This window comes from Colobus angolensis, unplaced genomic scaffold, assembly GCF_000951035.1.
Source record: "Colobus angolensis palliatus isolate OR3802 unplaced genomic scaffold, Cang.pa_1.0 Scaffold397, whole genome shotgun sequence".
NCBI classification, from domain to species: Eukaryota; Metazoa; Chordata; class Mammalia; order Primates; family Cercopithecidae; genus Colobus; species Colobus angolensis.
The window spans coordinates 337,048-338,705 of record NW_012117343.1 but is presented as its reverse complement, the minus strand read 5'-3'; the positions used below and the strand labels follow the sequence as shown (position 1 = coordinate 338,705).

General features: G+C 36.3%; 1 protein-coding gene across 3 annotated transcripts in view; it reads right to left on the bottom strand.

Moving 5' to 3' along the window:
* The window catches only part of BICD1 (bicaudal D homolog 1 (Drosophila)), a 278,365-nt gene that overhangs the window by 81,964 nt on the left and 194,743 nt on the right, over positions 1–1,658 (bottom strand). For all 3 annotated transcript variants that reach the window (XM_011955142.1, XM_011955143.1, XM_011955144.1), the window contains exon 3: positions 498–650. In XM_011955142.1, coding sequence (XP_011810532.1) covers positions 498–650 — 153 coding nt within the window. The remainder of the gene's footprint in view (positions 1–497; positions 651–1,658) is intronic.

Sequence of the window (1,658 nt, the reverse complement as noted above, 5' to 3'; positions counted from 1 at the left end):
AAAGACAGAGTCTCACTCTGTCACTAAGGCTGGAGGGCAGTGGCAGAATCTGGGCTCACTGCTACCTCCACCTCTCAGGTTCAAGCGATTCTCCCGCCTCAGCCTCCCAAGTAGCTGGGATTACAGGCATATACCACCACGCCCGGCTAAGACTCAGGCTTTTAATGAGAAGTTGTCAGGTTAAATTTGTTACAATACATTTGGCTTATGAAAATAAATGAATGCAGAACTAAAATAAAAACTAAAATTCTTTTTCTTATTCAATAAAACTTTAGTGTACACTATACTACTTACAGGTGTATTTTTTCCTTCTATATTTTAGCTGAAATAGGAGGGTTGGGACATTTCAGTACATAAATGTTATAGAGAGAAGATTAAAGAGTAAACAATAAATTTTGCCAAGTTCCTTCCTGAGAAATGAAGAGGAGATTTAACCCTAGTGGTCAGAAGATGTAGATCTATCTTCAGTATAACTCAAAAAATTTCTTAAACCTTACCTGGTTCTGCTTCAACGTGGACACTAGTTTCTGCAACGTGATATTTTCTTCTTCCAATTCAGTATAGTCCTGAAGGAGCCGTGCCTCTCGGAACTTATATTCTCGGATTTCATCCTTCATCCGTAGTCTCTGTAGCTCCACCACCTCATTGTTCTGAAACAACAGAGTAAACAGTCAATACATTACTCTCTTATTGCAGATTTTACAAGGTGTAAAGTCCTGGTAGTTAAAAATAATAATAAAAACACCTCATGCGGTGTGAATTGTTACTGCCTTTTTTTCGAATGGCAATTTAGTGATATCTGCCAAAAACTTAAAAGCACATATATATTACCCAGCAATTCAACATCTAAAAATCATTCTTAAATGTTTTCATAGAAGTAAATAAAAAGATAAATAAATCCATGTATACTTACACAAAAAATTGGAAACAGTATAAATGTTTGCTGTTTGGGGAACATATTATCATGCATCCATTGAATGGAACATTATAAAATTATTTTTAAGAAATGAGAAAGTCTGGGTGCAGTGGCTCACGCCTGTAATCCCAGCACTTTAGGAGGCTGAGGCAGGTGGATCACCCGAGGTCAGGAGTTCGAGACCAACCTGGCCAACATGGTGAAACCTTGTCTCTACTGAAAATACAAAAAAAAAAAAAAAAAATTAGCTAGGTGTGGTGGTGGGCACCTGTAATCCTAGCTACTCGGGAGGCTGAGACAGGAGAACTGCTTGAACCCAGGATGCGGAGGTTGCAGTGAGCCGAGATTAGGCCACTTCACTCCAGCCTGGGTGACACAGCAAGACTCCGTCTCAAAAATAGAAAAAAAGAATGAAGAGAAACTTTATTGTACTAAAATGGAAATGTAATCATAATATATTATTAAATGTAAAAAACAAGTTATAGATTAGTATGCATATTAGGATCCCAGGTATGTTAGAAATACAGGGAACATACACATACACAGATACATGCACACTTTCATGTCAGAAAAAATATTTGTAAGAATATCCAGAAAACTGTGAATAGTGGTGATTTATAAAGGATTAGACTGGGCAAGCCACAAGGATAAGCAGAGGAGCCTATTAGTTTGATTTTATGTCCTTCTGGATAATTTCAATTATTATTATTATTTTATTTTATTTTATATTTATTTATTTATT